General features: G+C 40.6%; 1 protein-coding gene across 1 annotated transcript; it reads right to left on the minus strand.

The window, feature by feature from the left end:
• Positions 1–8,180: 8,180 nt before the first annotated feature.
• Positions 8,181–21,393, minus strand: alkbh8 (alkB homolog 8, tRNA methyltransferase). The gene is made up of 12 exons (XM_005720728.1): positions 21,206–21,393; positions 20,397–20,530; positions 20,183–20,283; positions 19,231–19,362; positions 19,037–19,132; positions 18,791–18,895; positions 18,058–18,128; positions 13,807–13,913; positions 13,372–13,532; positions 12,280–12,560; positions 9,671–9,820; positions 8,181–8,953 (listed from the first exon to the last, which is right to left on the minus strand). Exons 1-12 carry the CDS (start codon positions 21,341–21,343, stop codon positions 8,222–8,224), a joined length of 2,208 nt encoding a protein of 735 aa, XP_005720785.1. The 5' UTR covers positions 21,344–21,393; the 3' UTR covers positions 8,181–8,221.
• Between the last annotated feature and the right edge of the window lie 6,456 nt (positions 21,394–27,849).

Consider the following 27,849-nt stretch of genomic DNA (forward strand, 5'->3'; position numbering starts at 1 on the left):
GCTAACTTACTTAGCGAGGTACGAAGAACGGGCCCCTGTTCCGTGTTGGTGTACTGTCAGGTGTTTATGGGTGTGTGCTTGTGTATGTGAGGGTGCGGTCGTGGCAGGCACTTTTAGGCCTGGTGGGTGTGGCCCTGCCAGCTGACCGGTCCCACCCAGGAATCCACACACACCTGGCGCCGATCAAGCCTCGTCAGAGGAGCTTCAAAACAGTGTGGCTGAGAGCTCCTCGACGCTGGATCGTTGAGTGACTTCCCGTCAGTCTTAAGTCTATGTGCAAGGTTAGTGCAGGTCTGCCGTTAGGTCTTGGTACTAACGGCTACCTTTTGTATGCATGTTTCCCCAGGAGGCATTGCGGCATCCAGGAGGCAGCACACGGACAGTACACAGGGAACGGAGACAGAGCACGGAGCACGGGATAAAGGAGAAGACACGGAACGGGAGTTGGGATCGCACGGGGAATTTATTGTTGTTTGGATTGTCACCACTGTAAATAAACGCACTGCCTTCAGCGTCAAGTCCTGCATTTTGGGTCCTCATTTCTCACATCCCCACGGTCTGCCAGCCAGACCGTGACAATTTCTAGTCCCTGTCAGTACTCTTGCTGCAGCATTTTGGCTTTTCAGGGAGTTTTTAGGACATCCTGATAAAAATGAATTACAGTAGTCCAGCCTAGAATAATAAATGCATGAACTAGTTTTTCAGTGCCATTCAGAGACAGAACATTTCTAATTTTAGAAGTATTGCGCAAATGGAAGAAAGCAGTCCTACTGGAGGCCAAGGTAATGCCATCCAGAATTAGATTCTGGTTGGATATATTTGTAAGATTACTATAACCTCAGTTTTATCTGAAGTTAGAAGAAGAACCTTAGAGGTCATCCAGGTCTTTATATCTTGAAGACATTTCTGCAGTTTAAATAATTGGTGTGTGTTATCTGGCTTAATGGATAGATAAATTTAGGTGTCATCTGCATAGCAGTGAAAATGTATGCTATACCTTCTAATAACACTGCCTAAAAGAAGCATGTATAATGTAAACAGAATTGGTCCAAGCACAGAACCCTGTGGAACTCCTTAATTAATCTTATTGTGTGAAGAGGACTCCCTATTTACATGAACAAATTGGAGTCTATCACATAGGTATGATTCAAACCACTGCAGCGCAGTACCTGCAATACCTACAGCATGCTCTAATTGCTGTAATAAAATATTGTGGTCAATAGTATTGAACGCTGCACTGAGGTGTAGCAGGACAAGCACAGACATGAGTCCGCTGTCATAGGTCTTTAAAAGATCATTTGTAACTTAAGATTTCTTTTCTCATACTTTTCTCATAGTAAGTGCTTTTTTGTGGACAAAACAGACTAGTGGCAGGGTTCCAAAAACTACTAAAGGGATCAGAGGCATCAAGAGTACTGCAATAGAAAACAACTGAATTTGGTCAAATTTAGAAGTGCTCAATCATCCAGGTAAGGAAATCCCAAAAAGTTTATCCTGTTGATCTGGACGTAACGTTTTCAGTGGGGGAAAGTTTCATCACTCATCCAAGTGACTTCTTCAGTTTTCTGCAGTACTGACTCTGGCATGTGAAATATTTTGAATAAAGACACAGTGGTCCTGTCGCCAAGGCGCCAAAAATTGGTCCGCTCCTAGGATCGGGTCCCCCGGCAAAAACAGAGTAATATGGTATACACTGTTAAGTGCCAAGGGGATTGCCATGATTAATACATTGGGGAGACCAAACAACCTCTGGCTAAGCAAATTGCACAGCACAGAAGAGCTAACTCCTCAGGCCAGGACTTTCCAGTCTATTCAGACATACAGGCCAGTGACCACTATTTCATTGATGAGGATGTACACATCCTGGACAGGGAGCAATGCTGGTTTGAGCGGGGAGTCAAGGAGGCCGTTTGAAAAGAGAAAGGCCCTCTCTGAATCGAGGAGGGGGCGTAAGGGTACATCGTTCACCATCTTACAATGCTGTGACTGCAGCCATTCCCCAACTCTCAGTGAATGGTACTGCTGCTGGGCAAAACCAGCAACGGTCAACTTATGTTTCAATAGAGTGTGTATGTGGGGTTTTTTCCCAAGAGGCAGATATTTATTCCATCAAGATGTGTTCACTCAGGAGATTCAACAAATGAAAAATACTAAGTGATTTTTTTTATTTTTCCAGTTAACAAGTATTGTTTTCTTAGCGATGGCTACAGGTGTTAGCGTGGGTTAAGGTTGTTTGGTTGGAAGATCAATTGAAGTTATGACACAGAGCAAGCAGAAATGAGGAGAAATTGGGATTCTACAGCCCAAGATAGGGGAAAGGTTTTGAGTGACTTGAAGCCAGGAATCCTGAACAGGTGAGCAGAGCCATACTGTGTGAGAATTAGTGTCTAGGTTGTTTTAACTACAGGGAAAATATCAGAATCAGGAAAAAAAAAGTTATTTAGCATCTGTTTCATGATATGAGTTCTGTGAAGGATTTAATATCGAATGAGTCCATCCATCCATCCATTCGCTTCCGCTTGTCCTTTTCAGGGTCGCGGGGGGCGCTGGAGCCTATCCCAGCTGTCATAGGGCGAGAGGCGGGGTACACCCTGGACAGGTCGCCAGTCTGTCGCAGGGCCAACGCACAGGGACAGACAACCATTCGCACTCTCATTCATTTGCACATTCACACCTAGTGACAATTTGGATTATCCAATTAACCTATCCCCACAAGCTGCATGTCTTTGGACGGTGGGAGGAAGCCGGAGTACCCGGAGAGAACCCACGCAAACACGGGGAGAACATGCAAACTCCACACAGAAAGACCCCGGCCTGATGTTGGAATTGAACTCGGGACCTTCTTGCTGTGCAACCACCGTGCCAGCACGGTGGCAGGATTAGTTGTTGATTACAAGAGTATTTCGGTTGCCTAGTCCAAATCTTTGAAACACGTTAGTAGCTTTTTCTAAAACTGTCTTTCATCAGAAATTGAGAATCACTCTTGTCGTTCTTTTTCTAAAAGTAGAACGGGAGGCAGACTTTCAGCTATCAGCACCCTCACCTGTGGAACCAGCCCACAATTTATTTTCAGTAGACAGAGACTCTCCTCTTTTAAATGAGACTCAAAACTTTCCTTTATTTCTTTTCCTTAATTTATTAGTTGGAGCTGGATCAGTTGACCCAGACCTATCCTTTAGTTATCCTGATTTAGGCTGCGACCACTAGGAGACTTCCAGTGATGCACTTAGCACTTCGAGTTATGTCTTTCACTGTCAGCATGTTCATATACCACTACTGCATGTCATTAACATTTGCCTTCTCTCTTCCACAGTGAGTCTTTGGTCCTGTCTCCCTCCCATAACCCTATAACCTGATTGGAGCAGATGGTTGTTCCTCCCTGTGCCTGGTTCTGCTGAAAGTTTCTTTGTGTTCAAAGGGAGTTTTCTCTTCCCATTGTTGCCAAGTGAGTGTTTAGAGGGGATTATGTGATTGTTACGGTTTACTCTTGATTACTGTAGGGACTTTACCTTACAATATAAGATGACTGTCTTGTAAATTGGCGCTACATAAATTGAATGGCATCACATCAAATTGAACTTGGATATAACTCCTAATCAAACCTAAAGAAATCTCACCCAATTTGGACATCCAGCACAATCATAGCGGACAAACTGGCTAAACTGAAAGATACTTTTATCCTCGGTTCTTAGGAGGAGATGGGGATATTGCTCTTTGAATTTTCCTTCACCCTATACTTTATTCAATAAAATGTTAACATTTTGTTAAACAATGATTACTTTATTGTTTTATGTTATAAAATAAATTTAATGTCTAAATATGTATTTCCAACTTTTTTTATCCTAACCATACGGATGGATAGTTATCTAAAAATAAAAATATCAAGAGCGTTATCAGGCACCTCCACTTTGAAAATATGAAGACTGACAGATGATTAAGTCTAGGGTGTGCCCTAAATTATGTGTGAGTGTCATTAAAGGCATCTTCGTGTGACATTCCAACATGTCACACCCCTGGCTCGACGGGAAAGGCAAATTATGGATATCACACATGATTTATCAAAACGTTAAACTTGTCATCGCTTGATTGTTAATGTGTGTATTGTGTGGATGGGTGTTTCTGTGCTGTGTAAAGCTAACAAAATTCAGACAAACCCAGATGGCCTAGAACAGTGGAAGATAGCTGAGCAATTACCAAAGTAACAAACATTTTAACAAAATCCTGGAAGGGGATATAGAGGCCTGAGGGCCATCACACACATTTATTTAGAAAAGAAACAGTCAACATAATAAGTACAAGTACACAGTAACAATCAGTGTAGACAGCTGTTCTTAAAAAAGTCAAAGAGGAACGGCGTAGAATTGATTTGACCTGGATTTTCTCTCTCTGTATGTAAAGAAATCCAATTAAAAATAATGTGAAACGAGAAAAAGCAATAATAAGAAAACACCAATGATATGTAAGATCTTATAATGTGTAAATTCAGGCATTGAGTGTCATTTTAAAGATTAGCATCATTAACACAGTTTTGGAATTATGTGACATCAGGAGGACAGGACCCCCTGATTTAACCTACCATAATGCTTTGTGTCATGTTGTCATTGTAATACTAGGTAAAAAAAAAACAAAAACTGAATAGAACACATTTAAAAGAGGACAACAAGACTGGCAGCAGGAAGAGAGGAGGATTTAAAGATGAAAAACTTTTCAGGATTTCTCTTAACTTTGGATATTTTGCCAACACAAGTCAAGACGGAAACCTGAAGGCAGGTGGCAGGATTACATCTGAAGACAGGACACATTAAGGTACTGGATAAGGAGAAGAAAATGTCGAGACATGATCATCAATCAAGTCAAAGAAACAGACAGCAAAACTGTGAGTAACATAACACATAAAGAGCACTGGAAATTAACGGATAATTCAAAGTAGCTTAGTACTGGTTAGATGCAATTATATTAACGGTGGAGAAAAAAATTTATACTGAACTAAAGAAATTTTACATTTGATTAGGTCAGGGTCTAAAGCTTCAGATTTGGGTTCAAGTTGTCTTAAAAGGCATGGAAAAAAATGGATATGAAAAGCTTGTTGAAGAAATCGTGTTGTAAGAAATGAGAGCTAATAGATGTGGCAAACTGAATAAAAACCTAAAGATTTTAAACACCTCAGTGTGCTACTACTGTCACAGAAACTGCAGTTGGAAAAACAAAGGGATGATTCACACAGTGTGTGGAAAAATGCATTCTTTTCTTAAAAAGCACAAGGATTTTGGTCGATGCTTATGTGTTTTAAAAATAACTTCTTAACTGACACACTTGACAAACTACTGCGGTAAAGTGAGCCTTCATTTGTGAGCCGCGGTCAACCCAGCCGCCTCCTATCCGCCGCATAAATTTCCTTGCGCTTTTACACCAGTCTTTACGGTAGCGCCTTATCTGCAAATGGCTGTTAGAGACAGCAAATACACTCAGAGAATTTTAGCATGTCAGTATAAAGCTGACTGTAATTCTTCAGTTAACTGAGCCTCAGATTTTTCTAAGATTTTGTAATTCAGAAGTGAACCATGTGAAATACATGATGTGTTTAAAGAAAATCTACTGGAGCTCTCTATAGAAATGATTCTGCGTTGTGATTCTTTTCCCCACGCTGATCCATTACAACCAATTTTAAAGTGCTCAATCCCACTTTCACCTCTTCCCTACTCATTTTCCTGTTTACATGCAAAGTCATCCATTACAATGTGGGCAACAGAATAGAGCTATATGTTATTTTCCTGTTGTGATCTCTTATTCTTAGTTAAGAGCATTCTTAGTTTTGTATTGTTTGTTTGTAAGGATTTATGGTAGAAAAGGTGGGGTTAAACAGTTATTAATCACTGTATGCATACAGTGTGTAGCTAATCATGTGCCTGTATGATGCCTAACCGTGAGGTGCCACCTCTGTCATATTTAAAAGGACAAAAAAAAAAATATAGACCAGTTCCTAAATGTGACCAAATTACCTGCAGCCTTGAACTGCTGTGTTACACCTCAGCCCTTTACCTTGAAAAGGTCAGGCAGACAGGCTACAACTGAACTACAGCTCAGTGATTTCAGAGCAGACACTGAGGTCAGGAGAGGAAGCAAAGCAGCGAGTTACAATGTCAAACAAAATGTGGGGAAAATGTGTGTCGCAAAACAAACATTTTACCATTTCACGAACAATATGACGTCATTCAGCTCAATAGCCTGCATGCTGATAGTTAGGGATGGATACCGGTGTCCGGTGCCATGATGGCACCGGTTCTGACATAAACGGTAGTAACCAGACCGAAAAGCAGCGCACATTTCGGTGCTTTATTTCGGTGCTTTTTTCCCTGAGCTGTGATACACTTCTAGCCAATCATTTTACGTTTCCGAGGATAGTAGGCGGGGCCAGGTACGTACCTTCTGTTAGAGCAGAGCTACAGATTAAAAATGCCCAAGGCAAGCGGTCAAAAGTCTGGCTGTACTTCACAGCAAAATATGCAAACTCAGCAGCCTGCAACAAGTGCTTTAAGCTGATACTGTGATACTGTCAAAGGAGGTAACACCAAGAATCCGATTAAACAGCTGGCAACGCATAGCGGTTTTTTTAAAAGCCCAGAAATGCGCCGTATTTGATAGCTTGCTGCGAGACCTCACACTGTGCACGTCGGGTGGGTTGCCAGTTATCGGACCCGGAGCAACATCCCCCAAAAACCCGAAGAATAGAGTCCTGGCCCCTAGCCCTGCCAGTGTAGCAGAAATGATGAGGATGATGATGGCAGCAGCAGCCGTTCTTCTCTGCATGAGTAACTTCATGTTGTTCGTGTGTAATTTACGTTGAGTAGGCTAACCACGTTATTACATTAATGCATGTAAGGTGAACTAGCAAACATCATCATAGCTACATGCGGCTGTCCTCTTGTTTGATGGCAGATACTCCCTTCACCCTGGCCAAAAAGGCTAAAATGACCAAAGAAAAAGTGGAAAACAGTTAAACATGAGAGGTTTTGGACAAAGTTTGTGTTTTTTCCATTGTTTAAGCACTGCTTCCAGCCAAGAGTGATGCCATATATGCCCCATAGCTGCAGAAAAGGCTAACATTGTTATCTTTTAAAAAAAAACAGCTGAACATGAGAGGTTTTTGGACCAATTTTGTGTTCTCCATTCTTTAAGCACCGGTTCGAGCACCGTTTGAGCACCGGCACCGTTTCAAAAGTACCGATTTAGCACCGGTATCGGATAAAACCTAAACGATACCCATCCCTACTGATAGTACAGGGGTGCATTAGTACCTATGGAATTGCACATCTGGAAAGACACAATCAGTTCTGAAAGGTATAAACAGCTTTTAGAGCAACATATGCTCCCGCCCAGGTGATGTCTTTTTCAGGGAAGGTCTTGCATATTTCAAAAGATAATGCTGAACTACATAATGCATTAAGTTATCTCACATCATGTCAATCTTATCAGAAGAATCCTGGTGCTGAACGTGCCTGCAGTCCAGAGCTCTCATCAGTTGGAAACATCTGATGCATCATGAAACAAAAATAAAACAAAGACCACCCAGGAATGTTGAGCAGCTACGACATTCATCTCCCGAAAGCCCAGCAGCTGGTCTCCTTAGTTCCCAGATCTTAAAAGAAGCAAGGTTGCTACACACCTGTAAACATGGCCTGCCCTAATGTTTTTGAGACATGTTGCTGTGATCAAACTCAAAATGAGCAAATATTTGTCTTAAAATGAGACATTTTCATCGCATCGTTTTTATTTCTGTTTTACACAACGTCCCAACTTTTTTTGAGATTAGGGTTGTGTCGCCTGTGAGGTACAGTCTTGTCTTTGCACTTGGCTGAATAGGCTTGTTTTTATTGTGGGGTTTCAGTGAGCTAGCCAGAGTATGCTTAGTAGATATACTAACTCCAGAAATGTTTCATTTAGTTGCATTTATTTTTGAGTAAAGCTGGTGGGATTTATCGCAGCGGGATTATTCGATCCATGACACCATAACAGGGAAAAGGTGTGTTTGCTCAGCCAAGGTCAAAACATGGTGAAATAAATAAGCACAACAGGAGCAGAGATTTGTTTTTAATTTATTCCAACACAGTTAAAAATCATATATATATGTAAAAGGCAAAAATTGGATCCTTTAATTTTAAGTTAAAATTCTTTATTTATGCAGATCTGTAGTTGTATAAAAATGATTTTAATGACGTGTGTGTCAGTCCTTCTCTAATATAACACACCAGTTACCCTGGTCATGGTAGCTGCTCTGTACCTTGACTCCATCCACCTGGCTGCACAGCTGTTCCAGCTCCCCCTGGTGAAACACATGATAATAGCGGTGAAAGACGGCGGTTAGATGGCTCTCAGACTCTGATTTCAGATGAGAACTCGAGGTCTGAGTGGTGCCACTCGGACTGGGCTTAGAGCCTGGGCTGTGAGTGGCGTCATCAGTCTCAAGTCTTAATCCAGGAGACATAGTTGCATCAAAACCTGGACTGAGACCAGGGTTACTGTCAGTTCTGGTTTGGTTAGTTAAAACCTTTTTAGACTTCTCCTTTCTTTTATTCCTTTTCACACCATCTCCTGACTCTTCCTCCCCTGGTTTTTTCCCCTCTTTCAGATGCCAGGGAACTAAAAGGTCCTGGGTGTTAAAGGCTGTGCGGTTTGTGTGCACACTAAGCTTGCCATCAGTCACTTTGCCAACAGGTTCGTAGCCTTCTTCTAAATGTCCGCTATTCTGGATAGCCGATTTCCCATGAGGCTCCCGTCTGTCTTCGGATGTGTTTTTAGTAAGGTTTTCCTTCCCATTATGCTCTTTGTTGTGGTCTTTGAGGTACTTGGACCTCTGCTTGTTGTACTCTTGTTCAAAAGCCCAAACATAGATGAGTGCATGACCTCCAGGCTTTAGAAGTCTCACCAACTCTCTCATAGCTGCTAGCCGCCGCTCCTACAACACACACACATTAAAAAAATTAATTAAAGACAGAATCACATGCAACTCACTGCATGTGAATCATTGTCAGAGAGATTTTGCACCAACAACCTGATTCCTAATTGATGGAATTATGAACACAGAAAAATACCATCAGATTTTGATCCACCGATCAATACCTACTGCTAATGCAGTAAAAGCGTATCTGGAGAGAAAAGCATACAGTGCAACACTATCAGTCATGGATTGGCCTCCCCAGAGCCCAGATGTCAACATTATTTAAGCACTGTGGGATCATGTTGATGGAGAACAGAACAAAAAGCAGCCAACGTCCCAAGAAGAGATTTGAATGTCCTTCAAGAAGCTTAGAGAACTATTCCTGAAGACTTCCAGACCTTACAGGAAAGCTGCCCAAGAGAGTTCAGGCTGTATAGAATAAAGGTGGTCATACCAAATATTTAAGTGTGTCTCCTTATGCCTTATATCAGTATTACCAAGTATGTTTGCACATGTTTGAATAAATCACTGCATCCATTCCCATGTTCCTAGTAGAATTTAAAGAAATAAGAGCTGGCTTTTGCACACGGTTCCATGAAAAGTTCAGAACATGAAAACTTTAGTGAGCTACTAACAATTAATACAAGTCTTTTTTTGTAGGTCCATCTTTCTAAATAAAACTGATATAACGGTTCTATTCTGGTTATTCTTTGTATGAGGATGAGCTGTGTGTACCTCTGTGGAGAAATGGTGTATGACGGCTATAGAGATGCAAGCGTCACAGGAGGCTGTTCGCAGAGGAACATTCAGAGCATCAGAAACAAATGCGTGGAAACCCCTCTCTGCACAAATTTGGACGAGAGCGCTGCTACGATCACATCCCACCTGAAATAAAACATACAGAGAGAGTAACAAGGCCATTCAGTGGACTATCATTCTCAAACAGCAACAAACGCACATGTCAGCAGAGTGTCAGCACGTACAAGGTCTGAAGAAGAACACGTTTACAAACTGCTCGTGATCATTTAAGCCAGAGAAAATGAGCAAGAATGGAGATAAATTATGCGAGGTGAACAAGAGACAGCAGACCCAAGTGAGAGAGCGGGAACACTACACATATGCACACACACCCTCGATCTACTGCTGTCGTGCAAACAGAAAGATTAAGTAGAGCAGGAGGCACAAAAAGAGGGAAGGACTGAGGCGAGAAAACAGAAGAAGAGCAGAGGCCTGGGTTGGGAGAAAATGAGAACAAGCAGAATAAAACTCGGGTAGCTGCTGTGCTCGCTGCATGATCACAGTGTTCTCTGTTCTGATTTATCACAGCTACACTCTGAGTCAGGATAAGCTGCTTACATGCACCCCCAAATCCCAAACAAGAATATCCCAGTGTGCATACGTAAACAGGAAATGTAGGATATTACCATGGAAACTGAGCTTATGCAAAAACAACAACAAAAAAAAAAAAGAAACAGGGAAGAAATGAGAGCGACAACAGGAATCTCATCCTGCTGTGCCTTACTCTTATTTATTTAGCCGTCCTGAAGCAAGACGTGATGTTTACACCTGTGACCAAAAGCAAACTCTCTGCTAACTCACGCCTACATTTCACATTCAGTTATACCCTCCCAGAGACCCAAAGCTCTACCACTGGAGGTAGACGTGTAAGCTGCAGCGTCTAGCCCAATGATGCAAACTTTGCTTCATTCTGAAGCACAGAGGTCAGGCTTATGCAACCAGGTCCTGAAGTGGCTCGCTCAGGTTCCTCCTTTTCTTTTTATGTTTATGAAAATCCCGAGCACTGCGAGTGTGACCACGACGTGGTCTGTCTACTGTTCGGGGAAAGAAGCTTTAGCTGATGCGCAACAGCTGCAGTTCCCCAAATGGCCACTTGAGGTTGGCTTTGAGAGGAAATAAACCCCATAGTCTCCAATGTTAAAACACTCAGGGCAGAAATGATGATATGTATAGCTGTACAGGGGCGATTCTTTTTTAACTGACAGTATAAAGTTTTCAGCCTCCTTCAGAGTAAATAGATGTGGATACTTCACACCCAGCATTGACAGCTGAGGTGAACAGTGTACCCTAATTACAGATGAACAGCTCACCTTGAACTTTTTTAAATGTAAACAATACTTGTTTTATCCAAGAAGACAAAGTTATCTCACTTCAGCGATTTGTTTTTTGCTGCAAAATGACACGTGAACCACACCAGCACTGTCACTGAAACCTGCCATAAATTTGAAGTCAGTCTCGACTGCATGGGGTCAAGTTGCCAATAACATGCAATCTATGTCTGCCAATACAACAGTTAACTGTGATAAATCAGTGAAAATCCCTGATGCTGTCTGCATAGACAGAAATTCCCATTAACTATTATGTTATAAATGAAAAAGTTCTTTGGAAACCTTCAACAATCTCCCCGATTGTTTGCAGAAAGGTTGCTTCTTATCAGGTGAGATGAGGCCTTTTGTTTTGAATATTCCCAGATTAATTTTTATTTATTTACTTAAATATTGATAATTGGTGTCCCTGTATATATCGCAATACTGTCTCAATTTCTTCCAACTAAAGAGATTTTTAAACAACTAGGATATCTTTTTTGTTTTCTGGTTCTACTAAACATCACAACTCATTCAAGTGAACCAATCCACCAATTCACCAAAATAAAATGTTGCCACCAGACAATCAACCTTTAACATGGACGAATTTAGAGCTCCTGAATTCTCCCAAGAATTTAAAGCTGTGTTGTTTTTAGGAACGGTTTGTCACATTCGAGCAGTCATTCAAGACTGCTTGAATGTGTAAGTTAAAAAGCTCATCAGTATGACTCCCCCGTCATTAAAGCACAAGCAGATCTGACTATAATTACAACCCTGTATTCCATTTATTACAGCCATGCTTTGATGTTTTATGTAAGTCCATTTCACTTTCTTTTATCCTTTCACCTATAAGTCTGATGGTGTTTAAAGGCTTTAACCCAAAGTTAAACCTGATGTTACATCTCTAACCTCACCTCTGTGGCCTTATCAGAGCGACAGTGTTGTGTAAGGTCATTAGTAGTTATTGGATGAGTCATGCTGATCTACATGTGTTTGAAAAAGCCCAGAGCCATCTTAGATTTTGCGTCCCTATGTGAGAAATGAAGGAGAGGAGTTCTAGCTCGAATACACAGATGAATGCTTCTGCAGATAAGCGCCTGTTATGAAAATGTGTAGCATTTCAAAGTGCTGACAATCTAAGAAACAGCAGCAATAAAAAAAGCAGTGATAGAGGAAATTACCCTGCAGGGATCAATGAAGTATCTCAGAGGCGCAGACATTTCAGTATAAAATGACACTCACTGCAATCATCTCTGGGTTTACGCCCAGGTATTTCCCATTTCCGCAGCCCACATCAGCTAGTACGCTACCCGGTGGGAGCGAGGACAGGAAGTGGCAAACGCGAGGCCAGGGGGAGTGGCGGGTGCTGCTGAAGTGGGAGGCGATAGCGTCGTACACCCGGTGCACATACTCCTCCTCTAGACGGGCTGCATCGGCATGGCAACATGGAAGCGCGGGAGGGGACGGCGTAGAGGGCGAGAGTGTTGAAGGAGCTCCCTGACTGTCACAGGCAGAGGGGAAGGCTGGAGACAGAGAGAAGGCGTTCACTGGTGAGATGTGCCGATCGTTTATCTTTGACCTGCGTTGCCATGCAACGCTTAATTACAATCATATCGTTCGCATATCTTTTATTATTGTCTTTATGCAAAAGCGCTAGCTATGCTCTGGGTTTAGGATTCTCATGCGATGAAACTGTCAGACAAAATAACATAATCTTGCTGTCTAATTTTAATATTAGACAAAGATATCCTGACAATTTCATTTATTAAGCGACAAAAGGTAAACAAACCTATCAATCTGGCCCTGTGGGGGATAAAGTAGTAGCCTAAACTGTGATTAACCACATGTTTTGGAAAGCCGAGTTCAATTTCACTAGCCACACCCAGGTCTGATTGCTGCCATACCTGTAGAATTAAGAAATCACTTAAACTGAACCTGACAAAGTGAAGCAGGCTGAAAGACCTCAAAAAGCAAAGCATCATGTCAGCATCTAAAGAAACGTCTGAGAAACAAAGTTGCTTGATCAGTGTGAAACGGGGTTACAAAGCCATTTCTAAGGTTTGGGACTCCTGTCACCATGGTGACAGCCGTGGTTGGAACTGTGGTGAACCTTCCCAAGAAGTGGCCCGCCTAACAAAATTACTCCAAGAGCACATCAACAACTCATCCAGGTCACAAAAGAACCCAGAACAACAGAAATGAAAAAATGAGAAAAAGGAGCCCCGTAACATATTACATATATTCAAATTAAATTTACCTCTCAAAACCTCACTCACTCTCATAATGTGAGCAAAGCAGTTTATAAAAGCAAAGTGTGTTTTGCTTCACTCTCACCACAGCGGCAGGGTTCAGGCCTGATCTTGCGGAAAGTGAAAGAAGTGCGTGTGCCCCTCTTGCTCAGAGTCAGATTGCTACGTGTTCCAGGTTCAGGCGTCACATGATCGGGGGATTGCTGCTCACAGGCCGGCACCATGTCAAACTTACGAGGAGTGATCCTAAAAGGACACACGAAGAGCTTGTCTTAGTAGTTATAAAAGACAAAAACACACAAACCAACTGGTGAAGAGGATGAGAGGATGTGGATGTGAACAAATACAATGCAAAGGTTGAAGACGAAGACCATCAACAGAATGAATTGTACTAATTGTAGTAAATAAATAGTTTCTTTTTCAGAGGAAAAAGCAGCAAATTAAGCATCAATCCAAAGATCAGGTCAAAAGAACCTGACTCCAAAAGGAGAGACTGATGCTTTGACACAGTCCAGCTTACCCATGAGTCCAGAGATATCTGCTCTCGCTCTTCATGACCAGCAGGCTCCGCCCAGGCAGCACCACAGCAACAACACGACCATCAGGATGTCGGAACTCCATCACCGTCTGCACAAACACAAACGCGCTGTGTTAAAAGTAAGAGTGGTTTCTACTCATTACTTCACTGCACCCATAATAACAAATTACTGATTAAATTAAAAATTTATGAAGGTTTTAAAGTCATTGGGTGTGGATTTATATACATATATATTTCTTGTAGGCATATTTCCAATGCCACACACACACACACACACACACAAAAAACAGCCGCCAGGCCCTTCCCTTTGTAACCCAATCATTTTCTACTGATGGATGACATCCTTGACAGCTCTCAGTCAGATTTCCGCTCGTATCACAGCACAGAAGCAGCCCTTGCAAAGGTTTTGAACACAATTTGCCTGAGGAATAATGCGGGGAGTTTCACAGACTCGACTGCATTTGATCTTAGCAGCATCTGATACTGTGGATCACTTCTAAATAGGAAAGGCAGGAACTCCAATCAGATTCCTCACACATGGTACATGCAGCCATCATCAATGATGGTGAATGAGAAAGAACTGCTATGATGTAAGAAGTCTCTCAAGGAATGGGTCCTGGTCCTCTCTCATTGCACCTGTGCATTTTGCTGAGTAGACACCCAAACATATCTATTCCTCTCCAACTCACTGCATCATGAGTTCTACAGTAGGAAAAAGGAACAGCATTCACTCGGCACTATCAGCACAACATGGCAACTCTGACTTTGCTGATGACACGGTGCTCTTGCCCCCAGAGGCTGGACAAAAACTGCACTTCTGACATCAGAACTGGGAATCAGTCTCAACATCAACAAAGATCAGGCCAACATTATAAGCATGAAGGCCCATCACAGCAGCAGGACATCCACCTAGAAGACATCATGATGCTCCTGTTGTGGACATGCAATTCCAACTAACAGTTCAACAGCAATAATAATTTGGCATCCTGCATCAGTGTTTCCCTACATATTACTGTGCATCTGCTGCGAGTAATAACTGCTGATAATACACCTTTATATTTTTATTATTCATCAAAATGTTTCTGTATCTGCAAGTACAGGAAACAAGTTACGCACTAGTTTTTATGCTTTTAGTTCTTCAGTAGAGAGTTGGGCAATTTCATGGTTTGTTTCTATATTCTAATTAAGCCATACTGCTGTACAGCTATTATTAATTATTAATTATTAATTATTATTATTATTATTATTATTATTATTATTATTACTACTACTATTAGTAGTAGTAGTAGTAGTAATATGACAAATTTAAAAAACTTTGACTAATTTTTCATTTACTTTTTTTTTTTAACGTTTGCACCAAAGCTAATATTTTACTGATCCAGCAGTAGCTCAGGACTGAAAGAGACTTTGGCACAAAACTTCCAAACTACACAGTTTTGACTGATGTCACCCAAAGGAAAACACTGTCGACCACCTAAAACACTGTTCATGTTTTCTCTCACTTGCAGCTAGCAGACACAGCGTTGGTGTTTGATCCTAATGTTTCCTTACAGCACATAACAGAATAAGCTCTGCTGGGAAATTACATCTACAACAATTTCCAATTGTATCCCTCCAAATTCTGACAGCAGGAAAATTGGATTTTGTGAAGTAGATGGCATTCATGTGTGTGTGTGTGTGTGTGTGTGTTCCTGTCTAGCTATCTTTATGAGCACCAAAATCTGCATTCTACTATACTTGTGAGGACCGGTGAGTGTGTCCTTACAAGTGACTGTTGGTTCTCACAAGTATAGTGAAGGCCTTTTTGAGGCTCAAAATGTAGTTTCAGTGTCAGGGTTACAATTAGGTTATGGTTAGGTTTAGGGTAAGGGTTAGGCATTCATTTTTAATGGTTAGGGTAAGGGGCTAGGGAAGCCATTATGTCAATGAAGGTCCTCACTAACACACTACTGTGTGTGTGTGTGTTCCCCTCTGAGGAGTGTTAGCCAATCAATGAAAGGGTGGAATGTGACTAAATCGATGGTGACGCCGGCAACTACGCTTTACTTCACAAGTATTCATCATCTCCCTCCCTCCTCACACGTATGCACGCACACACAAACAGGTTTGTACATCTTTCTGAGTACAATCAATTACAGAGAGCTTCTTTACTTCTTTACTTCCTTACCTTAACTTCAAGCATCACAACAAGTAACCCTAAACCTCTGCCTAACTTCTACAATTAGCCCTAAAGTCAGTCCTTGCTTCTGTAGTCTACAACTGGTCCTCACAAACACACAAGCACACACCAAAAAGGCTGCCAATATACAACATCACAAACAGCTCAATAATGCAGTTATAGTTCGTGTAATTACCAGGAAACAAGTGTTTCATTAATAATGACTGAATCACTTGTGTTACATTTTCAGAGAAATTAAATCCAATGAAACTGAGCGAATGGCATAAAGGTTAGTTATGCACCAAATCCTGTCTGCTTAAATCAAAGCTGAATCAAACTGCAGTGCACTCATTAAATCCACAGAGTAGCAAAATATTTAACAAGGTTTCCAAATAGTCTTTAAAATAAGCTACTTGTTGTATTCTCTGCAACCACCGTAACATCAAATTTAGAAATCCTAATGTGCACTCAGAGCTTCATTACTAGTACCCAGTCGGAGCCCCTTTGAGATGGAGCAGAGCACCTTCTTCCCAATACTCAGGGAGGCTGTGGTGTTTCAACAATGCTGAGTTGGTACTAGGGGTCCAAAGTGTGCTAAGAAAATAACCCCCCCACCACCACAAACAGCCTGAACCGTTGATACGAGGGAGCATGAATCCATGCTTACACTATCCAATTTTGATGGGAACTACAGCCTCAGTTTACTGCAGAGTGCAGCGGCAATCTGACGTAGCCAATGTGCTTCAACTTTTCAATGCGTTCTGTGTTCAGAGATGCTCTTCTGCGTGCGGTGGTTCTCCTTCTTATCGGCTTCAAGCAGTCCTCAGTCCTCTGACATCAAAAACACATTCTCACCCAGAGAACTGCCGCTCACTGGATAAATTCTCTTTTATTCGACCAGTCTTTGTAAACCCTACAGATGGCTGTGTGGGAAAATCCCAGCAAATCAGCAGTTTCTGAAATAATCAGACCAGCGCATCTGGCACCAGCAACCATGCCACGTTTAGTCATTCGAATCAACTTTTTCCAATTCTAAAGCTCAGTTTGAGCTTCAGCAGGTCACCATGACTACATGTAAATGCATACTTGAGTGGTGTTAGACAGGAAATACTGCGAGAAATACAACCCCTCAGCTTAACAGTACCATTACTCCCATGCATCGCTTAAAGAAGAGCCAGTTTAATTGCACTCAATAAAACTTTCTTTCAGGGTCTATTCGCTTCAAATATTCCTCCAAGTGTCCTTTCCTTTTTTAACGTGATTTAATATGCCCACTTTTTCTGTGGCTCTGAATCTCCACTGAAAAGCAAGGACAATGAATACAAACACTGTCAGTCTGTGTGTGTGTGTGTGTGTGTGTGTGTGTGACAGATGCCACAGCAGATGACAGCTGATTGCTAGCAGAGCCCCTGCTTTTCAGACAAGCAGGGACAGATGGGTGTTCATCCACAGCAATCAGGCAGCAAAGACTAAACCCACGATCTTAGTTTATAGGTCGCAACACCTGTGAACACCTGGAAGAGTGAAGGACATGAAAATGGAAAATCTATAACTCTTGTGTACATCCGTTTGTTTACAAAATTTCTTGCGAGCTTTAATTCCTTAAGTGCCTGCTGGATGAACGGATGCTACGGTGAGAAGGAACTGAAAAGAATGAGACACACCGAGAAGGTAACACAGTGTTCTCAGGAAAAACACAAGGACACAAGATGTGTGCACGTACGCACCCTCACACACACACACAATACTGACAGCTCTCTGAAGCAGATAAATCACAGAGCTCAGGAAGGTTGAGGTTAATTTGACAGATTAAACTAGAACTTATAAATGAATACACACAGACTTGATCTCACTGGCTTTAAACGAATAACCACCTCTTAACAGTTTTAAGATGAAAGCTGGCAGTGTTTTCTTTAGACCATCTTTATGTACAACTTTCATTTTAATCACTGATGATTGCACGTCGAGTACTGCTGACTGATGCTGGCTTCAAACAGCTACTAATTACCAACAGCTCACAGGTCTGTGGCAACGATGACGATGATCAAATCACAGATGCCTGACCGACTTCTCACCTTTGCCCCCAGGCTCAGAGACAGGATGGTGTCCTCAAAGGCAGAGTGAGTGTCCACATGAGGAGGAATACCTGGAAATATCATAAACAAACATGGAAAATGAAAACCTTCAGAGCAAAGTTAATCAAGCGAAACATTTAAGAAACTTCTCTCAGCCCAAAGGCTTCCATAACTCCTCATCGACTGGTTCAGGAAAGGCTCTGCTGCCACCCAGTGGTGCAAATCAGTAAACTCTGTTTGTGTGCTCTCTTATTCATTTTTAATAACAGATTAATTATCAGTTATAAAAGCAGTTATTAATCAAGTGTAACACTCAACCACTAAAACCAATTTTTCTGTCCATGAATGCAAGTAAATAATCATAATTTGGCATCTTAGTAATTAACAATACTGTGTTAACTTAGAGCAGCTGTGGCATAAACCTTACACTGGGTGGTGGTCTAATAAATTTGTTACATTTATATTGTATATTTAAAATTACAATATAATGGCGACGGGGACTAAAAGTCCTTGTTTCAGTTATTAACTGCCCAAAGGACCAGTATAATTATTATTATTATTCTGAGCTGAGAATCATACAGCACTAATCTATCTATCCTTCCTTATCACAATATTCTAACAAAGGGTTGCAGGGGCTCTGGAGCCAATCCCAGCTAGTAGAGTTCAGAAATTAAAAAATACAGAGTTGGGAATGAGCAAAAACTTTCTGTGAATTATTCGAGCTGTAACTCACCCTGTCCAGATTCATACTGATTTACAGTCAGCTGGTCTGGCATAACGTTGATCTGTCCATTTCTTAAACAACGCTCCAGAACAGGTAAACACTCCGCAGGGATACCTAGAAACACACATATTCCTCTGCTACTTCTGTTTTGCTTTATTATATGCTTGTCTAGTGACTGAAGACCATATCACGAAAAACACAGTCCACAAAACCACACCTGATACAATATGTTTGATAAAAGAAGATCCAGATTACCTGCAGGTAATGGCTTGTCCTTATCCACATTGTTGTTGTCGTAGCGAAATTCAAAGCCATAATGTTTCACTCTTCTGTGCTTCAGAGCTTTTTGCGCTAAGAATCAGTTAAAGCGGATTATTCAGAAACAGTAATCAAAAGTGTATGCCTGCCTTTTCTTCACAGCTTTTTTGGGGGGGAAATGATACCCTCACCTGTAACATCCTCATTAGTGGATGACCAGTCTACAGCAGCAAGCAGCAGAGCTTCTTCTTCTGGGGACACAAAATCCTCCAGCAGAACTAAACCCTCTGGCAATGGGACAGATGCTTCCTCCTCATAGGTCACTATACAAGAGCGTGAAAATACACAGTAGATCTTAAATACTGGCTGCAAAAAAACCAACAAAACCTTTCAGAGTATTTCAGATTATTTGACTTACTTGTAAACCTAAGATTTGTCAGGCACATGTATCAGTTTTATCATGAGCATCCAGAGACAAAGAACTATCTAGTAAAACACAAGGTTATTTATAAATCGCTTGACAGAAGAGCCTATGAACCCAACAAATGCTTCAATAAGAAGCAATATGAAAAAGCAATAATAAAGCTTCTTATTCATTTAACTAAAAGAAAAAAAATCCAGCTAGCCAATCCTTAACAGCTGATAAACAGCCAATCAAAAGTATGAGTGCAGAGTGCACATGCTGTTTAAAAGAGTAACGCAGCTGACTGTCATCAGCAAAAAAATGGCAAGAAATACTATCAACACTGGCAATTACCTGACCAAGTGGCAGAAAATACAGACCCAAAAAAAACATCAGACATACACTGACATAGTCTTTGCAAAGATTGAACAACTTCTATCAGTAACATATGAAGAAACCCAATCCAGTGTAAGATCCACAGTATCGAAAGCTGAGCTAAGCTCTAATAAGACCCATACAGAACAATCACCGGCATCTGAAGCCATTGTAATGTCATATGGAACTTTAAGAAGACAACTTTCAGACAAATGCATTGCAATAACTCATTACATTAATAAAACACAATAAAAAAAACCCTGCAAGTGTAAATCCATTTAAAAGAGAAAGGAGAATTTATGTCTAAGCCAGGCTATATCTGAAAGAACTCACAATGTTCCTGATGGTACTGAAAGTAAAAGTACCTGAGTTGACATAAGCGAGGTAGAGCATGACGCTGCTCTCTCCGCACTGCAGCTTCTGTCCATTAAGGTGGGTGTACGCTTTTAGAGCACTCTCTTCACACCTGGAACGAGAATGAAAATGACAATAATATTAGTTTTAACTGGAATAAAAAGGTCCTCAATGTACAAAGCGCATTCCTGCTGTGGCAAAGTGCTGTCTGTGCCCTAAGTGTACCTGTATGTGACAAAAGCATAGGGCTTATGGGGAGGCATGAGCAGGCTCTCCACTTCTCCCATCTCTTTCAGCGCTGCCGAGAGCTCCTCTCGACTAACGCTGTTCCCCAGGCCACCATTAGCCACCACCAGACTCTGCAGAGGTGAAATAAACAGTATAAATCACACAAAAACAAACAAACCTGAAAATAACTGAAAAAAAGAAGATGTCAGAAAAAAGGGGGAAAAGGCCTTTTCTCAAGGATTGTTAGACTGCTTAGCAATCAATCAACCTACAACACATACTCTCATGAAAAAACAACTAAACAAATGAAGTAGTTTGTGTTTTTGTTGTGATGCTTTTACTGGCTTAAAATGTTGATGTTTGTTTGTTGATATTTGTCTCTAGTATAAAGTAGTTTGTTCCCTTTTGCTATGAAACCCAATTTTTATGAACTCGTATTTGTATTTGTCTGCAGAGATAACAGCGTGAAATCGTTTCAGATAAATAGAAATGGTTCTTAAAACTGTCTCAGACTGCTGCAGGAACACAAAAATGAATCCCATTTAAAAGGAGCAAATGAAAAGTCTCTTATAACGAGTAAAATATTCAAGGTATTTTCCATAAACAGCGGCTGATTTTCTTGTTAATTTATCAATAATAATAACAACAATAGTAATAAATATATATATAAAAATTTGAATAGAACAATTAAATATTAGATATGCAGGTAACTTTTAAAATCATTTTAATGTTAAAAAACAAGCGAAGAACAATGAAACATACGACAACGAACCATTACCCGTCAAATAAACGTTAATTTTCTTTACCCTGGTAAGCTGCGGGGTCGTATGGATGCCTTCATGCTTCAGTAATGTGTGACTGGCTTTAATTTGTTTTCTGAGAAGTTTTTTCTCTTCTTTACTTCTCCTGACGGCCTTCACGTTGTTTTCCTCACTAGCATCCATGGTACGTTGTTTTAATCCGTCCGGGTGCAACGGGGACTGAAAGACTTCGGTTCCCAAAGATTACCTCTCCAGGAGACATTTTGTAAAATGTAACTAAAGTGTTTATCTTACATAATTCTGATTTGTTAAGAATAAAATGAAATTATTACATGTGAATAAAATATATATATGCACTTCTCGGAACTTTGTTAGCTACAGCTGTTAACTTATTATCATCTTGTCTTACTCAGCCAATCACATGGCAGCAACTGAGTGCATTTAAACGCGTGGACGTATTAGGACGACCTGAGGATTAGAATGGTGAAAAATGTGATTTATGTGACTTTGAACGTGGCATGGTTTTTGGTGGCAGATGGAATGGTCTGAGTGTTTCAGAAACCACTGATCTTCTGGGAGTTTCCCCACACAACCATGTCTAGGGTTTACAGAGAAATGTATGGCAAGAGAAATATCCCGTTAACATGGGTTTTCTGGGTCAAAATGTATTATTAATGCCTGAAGTCAGAGGAGAATGGTCAGACTACTTCAGCCTAAGAGGAAGGCAAAAGTAACTAAACTAACGACTTGCTACAACCATGGTATACATAAGAGCGTCTCACAACACATGGAACCCTGAAGCACACGGGTTACAGTAGCAGAAGACCACTTCAGGTGGCACGTCTGTCAGATAAAAACAACAAATACTGACAGAGGCTTCGAGCAGGATGACATGCCATGTCACAAAGCTCAAACCTATGTCTTGAACATACATTCACTGTACTCCACAGTCACCAGATCTCAGTTCTGTAGAGCACATTGCTGAGAGCACAAATCTGCAGCAACTGTGTGATGCTATCGTATCAACATGGACCGAAATCTCTGAGAAGTGCTTCCAGCACCTTGTTGAATGTGCACCACAAAGAATTAAGGCTGTTCTAAAGATGAAAGGGAAGTGCATACCACTGAGTGCACATAATATAAAAATCTGATCATATGAACTTCAGTGAGACACTCATTCTTCTATTCCAGATGGATGACTCAGAGTGTCTCACTTTTCCACAGTGTTTTTCTTGATTAGCATCAGCGCATTTTTAAAATGTGCATCTGGACTTTGCCTGTCATTTTTCCAGCATCTGAAAGAATTTTGTCCACCGTGAACCATGAAGGCATAAGAGTACAGTATAGAACAAAGCACAGGTGCAGCTATGATGCTCTTGATGACCCCTGATCCAACAGTCTGGAATAAAGTTGCAGATTCAAAAAAGAACCTGTGACTGTGACCATGTGACTTTTCTTTTCCTTGAGGTTGCATTTTGCATTACACGCATTTTCCCTTTGATGTCCTTTAGAGCAATCAGTGCAACATTGTTAAACTTGTTCTTTAGTCTTAGCTAAGTGATTCTATTCAGTTCTCTTCTCATGTCAAAGCTTCTGTTCTGTCCTTTGGCTCCGTTTTGCTGGCATTATAAACGATAATGTCAAATCCACTTGATCTCCAACTTGATACAGTAAGGGATTAAATATCGAGTGTTGGACTCTACCTTTCCATTTTCAATCATTTCATTCGTCTATCATCAGATTCAACTTAAATGTTGGCAGCTGACCCAGACAGTTGGTATCCTTCATATTTGTTATTTTCAACAAAGCACCATACCCAACACAGCTGGACATATTCTGATCATGCACGAGCATTCACTCATATTCTAGCATGGGTATTGACTTGTGATTTATGTATTCTGTCCATTATTTTGTCTTTGATGCATTGCCTGCCCTGGCCACTGTTCCCTGTCTGATTTCTCTCTCAGTGGGGCCAATTATCTCAGATCCTGCATCCAAATTCCTCTTCTGTCAGATGAATGACTCTGCAACCCCTCTGAACATGAGTGCGTGTTCCAGCACGCGTGTCTCTCTGTGTTCTGAAACATTTGTGCGTGCGCCTCAGTGCTTTGCTGTGTCCCTGTGCATTTATACTCGGGCATGTTGTGTAATGAGGCCTTCACCTGTCTTCTGCCATCTCCGTAATTACACTGCTGGCCAGTGCGAGCCCTCGGTCGTCTCAACAGCAGACTCTGTTTATCCTACAAAACAACAGCTGGTCAGGCAGGAGAGCATGTGGCTGCCCTCTCCCAACATGATAACAACACTCTGCTCTTTTTTTAAGCACTCAAATAAATTAAACCCATTTATCACTGTTGGAGGTGATATCAGGTGCAATATCAGTAAGAATTCAAGCTTTAATCTCTAGTACGGAGCATTCACTACATTCAGTACAATTTGTATCCACTGTATGTGATGGTTTTGCTAAACTGGTAAAATGGCTCATTAAATGATTGATGTTCAGTTCCTCTCCTATTTTCTAATAATTTCCAACATTGCAAACCAACAATGTTTGTTGCAATTTATCATACTGATGTTGCACAGTTTTTTTTTATAACACATGGATCAGTTTCATTTACTTGGAGATGGGAAGAATTTCTAAACCACTTTCAGGGCCTTCAGTGTCTTCCAAGCCTCCACTGGCTTAAAACCCAAGGTTTGAGTTTCATTTTTAGAACTGAAAGAAAACATCCCATGCCAAAAGCCCAATTTAGAAGCTAATGAATGATCCAATAATGACTCAGTGACAGAATCCTATCCTTTGTCAACCCCAGTTTCCAGAGTAAAAAATAAAATTTGGACCTGAAAACTCAGATATCATTTTAACATTACATTTCTCATTTGGTTGGCCATACACAAATGTCTTAAATACTAAGGTGAAGAAGTTAGCGTTAACATTGCACCAAGTGGAAATGCTTGAAGCTGCACAGTAATTCAGGTATTCCTCATGCCATCGTTCAAGGGCAGTTTCACCTTCAGCACCAGCCAAAATCTCAAAAGCAATGTAATGGTGAGAACACAAGTGGAATCACTTCTGTAACCTGAGGCATGCCATCAACCTTTGAAATGCAGGACCGGTAGCTATTTGCCAAACTCCTGCTGCTGGCATCTTTGTATTGTAATTAGCTGGGACCACAGGATGAAGAAACCAGATGCTGCCTTTTAAAATAGTGACTCTGATGTCTGCTTCTCTCTGGAGACGTGTGAGCAGATGGTTGGTAGTTGGAGAAAGGTGAGTTATAAAAAACTGCAGTCTATCAAAAATATTCTACATCTGCCAATGGTGGTTATGTCTTTTCATGCATATGGAGAAAGAGAAGCATGAAATTAGTAATAATGACAAATCATCAACACAAAAATATTACCATTCCTGCAGAAGACAAAAGATTAGCCTATTCAAGGACTAACAGGGAGGGGTAAGGATGGGCAGAAATAGAAGCTAAAGCAGCAGATCTTATGTTGAAACATTTTAACCGGTCAAAATATTTAGAGATCTGAGAAGTGTGTTTGGAGATCCATCTGATCTGTGTATAATCTCTCTGCCAGAATGGCAGTCAGCTGGGATGAAGTCCTATCCTCTGATAATTGCTATGGCAAAGATCTGGCCACTATAAATGAGCAAAGTTGTGAGCTAAATAATTTTCCAGATCCAGCTATTTATAGACCAATGTTCAGACTAACCCACAGTATTTAATGAATATGGGGAACTTGTGGCATGATATTTTCCACAACCTAAGGCCAAGAAAGCCAATTAATGTTTTTACTGGCATTGGAATGAAATGCACCTTTTAGGGCTACACAAATATATAAAATGGAATAAACATATGTTCCACCACTTTTGGGGGAATGCAAAAATATTCAATTTCTATCAGGTTTAATTCAGAGACAAGACTTCTAAAGTAATTTGTTATAATCTAAACACTAGATTGTAATTTGAAATTAGATTTGCTGTCTTTTGGTAAGACTCATACCATACTCAGACACATGCTGTCTGCTCTAACACAAACGCCATTGAGAAGCTAATATTAGCTTAGTTTACATACCATAGCTAGTTAGTAGCTAGCTAAAGAATTATTTTCTTATGTTATAAAATGAAGTTGCCATGTAATACGGGTTCCTCTTCCCACTTGTTACAATGCAGCCTGTTATACTATACTAACACCAAGAGTGCAATAGACAAGCATGCAGAAATTGCAGTAAGTTGCAGTTAAGCTGTAGTACCACCAAGGGGAGATTTTATTTCAAGCCATCATCAAAATAATCACAGGAAATCATTTAAAGAGACATTACTTACACATTTACATGTAAGTACAAATTAGCCACCTAGCTTAATTGTTGTAGGATAGAAGGACCCAGGAATGTACTTGCTTGGTCACTCGGACTTCTTGGCTTTAAACATACTATTTCCCCCTCCAGATATTGCAATTTCTGGATGTACTGCAGTTTCTGCATTTCATGCTTTGCCATGATATTGGGTTGGTTGTTTACATGCTAAAAATAGGTCATTTTAGTCTGGTGTTAGGTGGCTGCCAGACATGTGTAATTCAGCCTTTGTGGATATAAATTATATGCTACTGTCAATAGATTAAAATGATAGTGTTCATAAGGTGTTAAACTAAAACCAGGTCATATTAGCCTATTGCTAGGTGGTTGCTAGGCAACATGGTGGCATCAGAAAATATTAGGCATAACTCAGTGTGCATGATTATAAATAGGATGTTCTTGTCATGAAATAAAAATCATACAATGTGGTTAGTCTTATAGTTTACAAATTATAAAGAGGGGTAATTTTAGCTTGTTGCTCTGGTTGCTAGGCAACATGATGATTCCACATTATCCTATATAGATAAGAACCTTCAGGCATTGAATAGATACCTGATGGTCTAGGAGGTGTATTATTTTATTTTATTTTATTTTTGTGTATTACTATAATATGTTTATTAGTAGTGGTAGTAGTAGTAACTGTCACGACAAAAGAATTTTCACTAGAGCTGGAATAAATAAAGCATAACTTATATTTTAGATGTGTTGCTTTGATTCAGATACATTACTGCTGTTATTTACTGCTGTTATTTATTTTCCATAATGTTTACAGTTGGAAACTGTCACCACATTAACTTACACATCAGAATAAACATAGTGATATTGCATTCAGAAAATGGATGTGTATACACACACACACACACACACACACACACACACACACACACACAGATTCTAGTGTCCCAGAATCTGTGGAATGGTGTTTCTGAGGCCTTGTTGACACCACTCTGTCTCCTCTCAGATTTAGAGGGCAACTCTCCCAGCACTTTTCTATCTTAAATGCACACACAGCTGTCACAGTGGGCCATAGTCCACCCCGCACAGAGATGCCAGCACAATTCACGCTGTGTTATTCAATCACCCCAGAATTGGATCTCTGTGACAATGGGAATCCCTGGGTGAAATAGCGCTTGGTCCGAGGCTGGCAGAGCAGCAGGGTGATAAAATTCAACCGGTTTGATCTGTTTAATCCTCTGGGAATGGCCTTGGAATCCTGCGATGGAAAGGTTCAAGTGATCTGTGCTTGGACTTTGTCCTTTTGTGGCCCCTCTGTGTGTGCAGGAGAAAGTGTGTTTGTCAAGGGGGTTTAACACTAGGTCAGAGATAACACAGTTTTTAGCAGCTGTCAAGTGTGAGGTGAGGTGAGATGTTTGCTTTGATGAAATGTCAAAATCCTCTCTTAGCACGAGCATAATACAGAATATCAGGAATCCACAAAAGAACGAAAACCTATTCTCAATTTAGTTTCTATTAAAGGAAAGCTGTGGATGATGAGGCTTCAGTTACAGCAGTGCAAGAAAACAAACAATAAATATAAGAACAGTAAGAAAATAAATATACACTTTAGGACTCGGGGTAAAGGGATCAATAACAATTTAAAATTTATAATTTACAGTTTGATGATTTAAAGTCTCACACACAGGGGAGGGGGGCGGCTGCTTCCAAATAGAGCACATTTCATTCATAATGTTTGAAATCCAAGCCCATTATGTATTCATGATTTGAATCCCGGGTTGTGCGAAATCCCAGAAATACACCTTAGACAAAGTGAATCTGTGAACTAAGGCGTAGGTCTATTAGGTTATGTTGTGGTGATCCTCGAGTTGGGGGACTTGTGTTACTGGAGTGCAAAATTAAAACCAATGGAAGATGGACAAGAAAAGTTCAAAGCCATCAGGTGCTCAGTTTAGAAAAAATAGAAAAGAAGAGGAGGAGAAACGAGCAAAAGATACAGGTAAGCAGATGTGTCATTGGATAATGGCAGGTCATGTATCCTGAAACAATCAGAATCAGAATACTTTAATATTAATCCCTAAGGAAATAATGTGGATTACAGTTGCTCCAAGAAGAAATGGTAAATATAGCAACAGTAACAGACTAAACTCCAAACATTATGTTACAGATTTTAATATTAATTAGTTGTTGTCAATTGTTGATTTGTCCTGTTCTCATTGTATGAGTGTATGCATACTATGCATACACTCTCTCTCTTCATGTGTGTGCGTGTGTCTTTCTCTGGTGAAATTCAGTCTGGGTCCGACAACAGTTTTATGTTAATGTACAATCCTTAATATGTTTTATGTGTGTGTCTGTGTCTGTGTCTGTGT

This window comes from Pundamilia nyererei, unplaced genomic scaffold, assembly GCF_000239375.1.
Source record: "Pundamilia nyererei isolate P.nyererei 1_Seehausen unplaced genomic scaffold, PunNye1.0 scaffold00003, whole genome shotgun sequence".
Lineage (NCBI taxonomy): Eukaryota > Metazoa > Chordata > Actinopteri > Cichliformes > Cichlidae > Pundamilia > Pundamilia nyererei.

Coding starts and splice junctions, on each gene's coding strand:
- alkbh8 (XM_005720728.1), bottom strand. CDS start 21,343: ATGGATGCTAGTGAGGAAAACAACGTGAAGGCCGTCAGGAGAAGTAAA. Junction 19,363..20,182: donor CCTCGCTTATGTCAACTCAG/GTACTTTTACTT, acceptor GCTCTTGTATAG/TGACCTATGAGGAGGAAGCA. Junction 18,896..19,036: donor GGACAAGCCATTACCTGCAG/GTAATCTGGATC, acceptor GTGTGTTTCTAG/GTATCCCTGCGGAGTGTTTA.